Raw genomic sequence first — 5,488 nt, 5'->3', positions numbered from 1 at the left:
ACACACACACACACACACACACACACACAGACACACACACACACACAGAGGGACTTATTTAGAAACATTTTTAAACCAACAAGATTTCTGCAGCACCGAAAGAAGAAAAATCTTCATAATAAAAACTAAGATCAGAAGAATCAAAGTTTTAAAAGCTGATTTTATCTTCAGAATCGTAGATTTGAACCTTTCTTTGTCGTGTAATGTAAAACAGACTAACACGGTTGATATTTCTGGACTGAACTGAGCCTGGAGATTATTTCACAGGTAATAATATCCATGATACAGTCCAAACACACGTCTCTGCTGCTAATAAACCTTTAGCCTTAATCCAGTTTAAACAGGTGAGCACTGTCCAGAGAATGTCCGAGAACAGAACAGTATCAGGCTGTAAACATGTTTATTTCTGCTGTAGTTTTAACATGGGACTCTATGAGGACTGACTCGCTGCTGCCTCTGCTGGACACCAGAGGAACTGCAGGCTTTGGTAACGTCTCCTCTGGTTGTGTTTCCTACCTGCGCTGAGTCGCGATGTGTCTTTGAGGTTCATTCCCAGCAGCAACGACTTCAGCAGCTTCAGGTCCGGACGAGGCCGAGCTCTGTTCCACCAGTAACAGGTCACAGCCACTAGGAGGCGCAGCTGAGGCGGCAGCTCGTTCAGAAGTTCCTCTTTCACCCCGAGAGCCTCGAGTAAGACCTCCAGACGTTCAGAGAGCTGCGCCTGGGGCCACGAGACAGCCGGACGAAGAGTCGAAATGACATTGTGACAGACATTAAAGTTAGCTTGCTGCACTGAGGATTAAAAACACAAACCGCAGTTCATTTCCATTAAAACTGTCACCTCATGCAGTGAGTTCAGCTGGAGCCGCTGAGCCACTCGACTGAAGGTTGGTTTGATTCGGATGAATTTCAGCTGGAGGTCCTCCCTGTCTCTCTCCTCCACCTTATATGACGTCTCTTTGCCCAGCAGCAGCCCATACATCACCTGGCGGAGAGGTCTGGAGGTCAAGTTAGCACTGGGCAGGTCTTTGTGGTCCACGGGGGTGCCGAGGCTCAGCCTGTGCAGCAGCAGCACGTCCAGGGTGTCCCCGGATAGCCGGGCCTGCATCACACGCAGCTGCATCCAATCTGGGATGCGACCAATGAGCTCCTGGAGACCAGGACACGAAGGTTTTACCAGACATTTACCTCAAGTAACATTTACATTTACAAACCCTCTGAGGTGTAAATGTCCCAACTCCCTAACCCTTTGTTCAGGAGAGTAAAACTGTCATTTTGGTGGGAAAAAAGACATTTTGATGTTTTTAAGTGTTTTTTTTCTAGTGTAATTGCCAGTAGCTAGGAGAATCCTCCAGTCCACCCATGTTCTGCAGCACATCCACATCCAGCTCACAGGCACAGCAGGCAGGACACATCCTAACCAGACGTCCTTTAGATGTAAAGGACCAGCAGCTCTATTTTCCTCCTGAGTGCCTGAACTGCTCATCCTGTCTCTGAGCCTGGACGCCCTTCAGAGGAACATCCTTTCTGCTGCTCGTATCTGAAATCTTCGTAGCAATTGGTGAAAGTAGCTGTCTGTAAATTTACAGCTCTGGTTATAAAGCATCAAGATCAGAGCAGATGCTGGTAGAACAAAAACCATTCTGATATTTATGGCGTTTGAGTTTAGGATATGTCAGAAAACATATGTACTGATCGTCACGAACTAATCTGAAGGCTCGTTTGCCCGATCCCTACAGAAGCTTGCCTTAGTTCCATCAGTAACACTAACTTCTTGGACCTGACGATGGTCAGATGGACATTTAGACTGTTTCCAGTCTTGAACTTGTAGCCATGGTCCTGAGTTCTGCTCCCATTTCCAGACTCTTCCACCTGCATCTGCAGCACTGAACCCTTCCAGCACGTTATACTTAAAGACCGTCTGAGGACCTCTGTCTCTGAGAAGAAGAAATCACCCAAAGTCCTGTTTTCTAGACTTTGGGTGCGGGGAGAAAAGCCGTCCACAACTTGAACCATCCCTGAGTTCACATGTGATCTAGGTCCTCAACATATAAACCTAAAAACTTCTTAAAACAGTGTTTGACTTCAAAGGGTCAAAGACTCAGATGGTACAGAGTCTTGTTCTTCATCAGGGAACAGCCACAGACATCAGGAAAGATGGACACAGTTTCCAGGTCTGAAAAGTGAGGCCAGTGAGGAGCTCCGTCATGTCTGCATTCTTGTCAGTAGCCAGCAGGTGGCGATAGCTGTAGGGGGAAGCGGCTTCCTGTCTTTACCTCTGTAAACACTTTCTAGATGAGTTTATGTGATCAGTAATTCGTTTTAGGTTTTTACTAGAGATGGCACGATACCACTTTTTTATGTCCGATACCGATATCATAAATTTGGATATCTGCCGATACCGATATGAATCCGATATAGTGTTTTTTAATCAACAAAACTGTTTTTTAAATATCTTGCTGCATTTTGTATAAGTTCATACTCAAGTTTAAAACAACAACTACACTAAAGCTATTCTGTTATACCTGTATGCAAAAAAAAATATTTCATAGTTCAGCAATACTGATCAATCTAATAAACTTAAACCTACACCATCCTCCCTATTCTGGTATTTTAAAGAGTACTTAGCATAAATATTAAGCAACCTAACTAATAGGGTTCCAACTCCCAGCAACAACAAGAATAAATAAATAAAAAATAGGGACCCACCCCTCACGCTCCACCTCATGATGCTTAATCGACGTAATCAACCTTAATTTGATGCAGTGTGAAAAAAAATACACAGAAATAAATTATTTTTCAAGAAATATTAAATAGATTCAACATCTTTCTTCAACAAAATTGCAGACTGCACAGATGGTACCTTCCCAAAGGAAAAAGTACTATAGCTTACTAGGGTATATATATTAGACTTAATAGTTACTATATACAGTAATTGACTTCTATTCATTTTACATCAAATTAAAACTTTGGGTGTCAGATAATTATTTATTAAAAGCTCGACATTTTAAATGAGAATAAGAAAGAAAAGTATGTCTTTGTGCCCCCTTTTCCCTGTTAATGCCCTATCGGCCCCCCTGGCTAAACTTTGCTAGATCCGCCCCTGCACAGTTACAGCCGTCAGCTACGTAGAAAAAGATCCTCGAGTAGAAAGTAATAATAAATAAATTCTAACAACAGCTGATCAAGCTTAAACGTGCTGCTGTTGTTTATCCACTGGTTTCCTCTTTCTGGTGCAAAGTGGGCCAAAAACAAAGAAGAGAGACGGACTCGCGACAGAAAAGCCGATCAGCTGATCGTTAAGCAGTTTCATGATTGAAGTAGCAGCCGGAGAGCGAGAGGCAGTCGCTCGTTAAGCTTAACGCAGGAATGCTTTACAAACATTCAGAGATGAACTTACACACTTGCTTTACTTCTCTCGGGGATAACTTTGTCGGAGATGAAATGCCGGGTTGCTAGCGAAGCTCCAAATGCTATCCAGACCACCGACAGGTCCCGCATGCCACAGCCGCTCTATCACGTGATGCATACTGCTCCGACGTGCTAACGTTCTGAGGTGAGTTACGGCGTGTTGCAAGTTTTGTGAGGTGCTTTCGTGATATTTAATGGATCGGATTACATTTTTTATTTTTCTCCGATATCCGATCCAGTAATTTAGGTCAGTATCGGACCGATACCGATACGTAATATCGGATCGGTCCATCTCTAGTTTTTACTAAATTAAACATTATTGCACTGTGTAAATGTATTCTTGAGGCTTCAAAGCAAGACTTCAAAAACCAATGACTGCTGTCGCAGCTTTGCCTCTATGAGAAAACAGAACTGACCTTCTGCACTCCAGGTTGGAAGACATTTGGTCTCCACAGTGGAACGACAGACCTCAATAAAGGACATTTTTCCTTGAATGAGAATCATTACCTCATCTAGGAACGGAGGAACAACCCCACGGACGAAGAACTCCACCAGCGAGCTGCGAGGTAGTTTGTATTCCTCCATCCCCACAGACAAACTCTGCAGCATCTTCTCCTTGTTCTGGCTCTTTCCTCCCATCAGCTCCACTGCTGCCTTCAAGGTGTCCTCTGGCTGCTCAAAGTCCTTCATCCAGCACAGCAGGCCCTCCAGGCGGCTCTGAGGCCTACTGGCGTCTGGGGCAAACCGACTCCAGATAAACTTCGGCAGCTTCACGTAGTCGTTCCCAGCCAGGGCAGCGAAGGTGGGCAGGAGCTGGGGCTGGATTTCAAAGTAGATGCAGAAGCTGGAGGTATAGTACCTCTTACAAGGGATGTAGCTCTTTGAGCCATTCCCCTTTACATCCTGCCACTGGAAGTAAGAGATGGGCAACAATCCTGCTGAGAGGTTGAAGATGTAGAAGTCGCTGTCGTTGGAAAGCACTGGGCACTGCCACTTATCAGCTAGGGCAGCTATCTCCCGATCGGCCTCGCCAAAGCACTTGGCGACCGGGACCTTCAGCCGGGTCAGCGTCTGTCTGAACACCCACTTGGTCATAATTGGCAGGATGTCTTCCTTACCCCCGTCCTTTGCTGCTCGATGGGCTCTTTCGATCCGCTGCTCTGCCCTTTTTGTCACAGTTTCGAGCTTCTTGTCGGTGTGGTCCGAGCCTCCGTCCAGCACCATGTAAGGATCGACCTCGCAGGTTCTGAGGGCTGTGATGAACCTCTCAATCAGGCTTTCATAGGCAGCATACTCCCCGCCGTGATTCTGGTCCAGACCTGAAGAATCAGCCAAAACAAACACAACAAAGAGACTCCAAGAGTCAGTTTTGCACGTGGCGACAAACCATGCTGAACTGACATCAAGCAGAAACTGTCTGAAACAAATGCTGTCACCATGCTGTGACATCAGGAAGCTCGAGAAGATGTCAGGAAGGTCAAAGAATACTGAGGCAAGTAGTTTTACATATCCAGGACATGCGTAATGTTCACCACGTCTGAGTGATGAAAGTGTGCATGAACTCAAACCAGTACTTCAGATACTGATCCTGTGATGTTCCCTCAGCACCTTAAAGGCTTCCATACTACACATATATATATGTAATGTGGTTTTTATAGATTCTGGTTCTGAACAGTGAAGCTGTAGGGACTTAGGCCTCCAGCAGGGGGCGACTCCTCAGGTTGGGAAAATGATCTCTGAGCTCAGTAATCTCTCCTGATGAGCTCAGTCTGTGGGTTCAGGTCTGACTGAATCAAACGTGACTGTCTACAGTCTGAAGGTGTTTGAGTTTAGTGCTCCATCAGCTGATTCTGGGTCAGTAACTCACTAAACTCTGCACTCTGTGACTTTGTGGTTGGTTAGGAGCAGTGTTGGTCAAGTTACTTGAAAAAAGTAATCAGTAACTAATTACTGATTACTTCCCCAAAAACGTAGTCAGTAAAGTAATCCCGTTACTTTACTGATTACTTATTTTCAAAAGTAATTAATTACTTAGTTACTTAGTTACTTTTTAAAAACACGATTTACAACCTGAAGA

General features: G+C 44.8%; 1 protein-coding gene across 1 annotated transcript in view; it reads right to left on the bottom strand.

Moving 5' to 3' along the window:
- aste1a (asteroid homolog 1a) overlaps positions 1-4,915 on the bottom strand; it is a 6,332-nt gene extending 1,417 nt beyond the window's left edge. Inside the window, exons 1-3 of the mRNA XM_005744138.2 lie at positions 3,919-4,915; positions 842-1,150; positions 517-721 (exon numbers count right to left, since the gene is read on the bottom strand). Coding sequence (XP_005744195.1) covers positions 517-721; positions 842-1,150; positions 3,919-4,860 — 1,456 coding nt within the window. The 5' untranslated portion in view covers positions 4,861-4,915. The remainder of the gene's footprint in view (positions 1-516; positions 722-841; positions 1,151-3,918) is intronic.
- Between the last annotated feature and the right edge of the window lie 573 nt (positions 4,916-5,488).

Source organism: Pundamilia nyererei, unplaced genomic scaffold, assembly GCF_000239375.1.
Source record: "Pundamilia nyererei isolate P.nyererei 1_Seehausen unplaced genomic scaffold, PunNye1.0 scaffold00139, whole genome shotgun sequence".
NCBI lineage: Eukaryota > Metazoa > Chordata > Actinopteri > Cichliformes > Cichlidae > Pundamilia > Pundamilia nyererei.
This window is presented reverse-complemented; position numbering and strand designations above follow the sequence as displayed.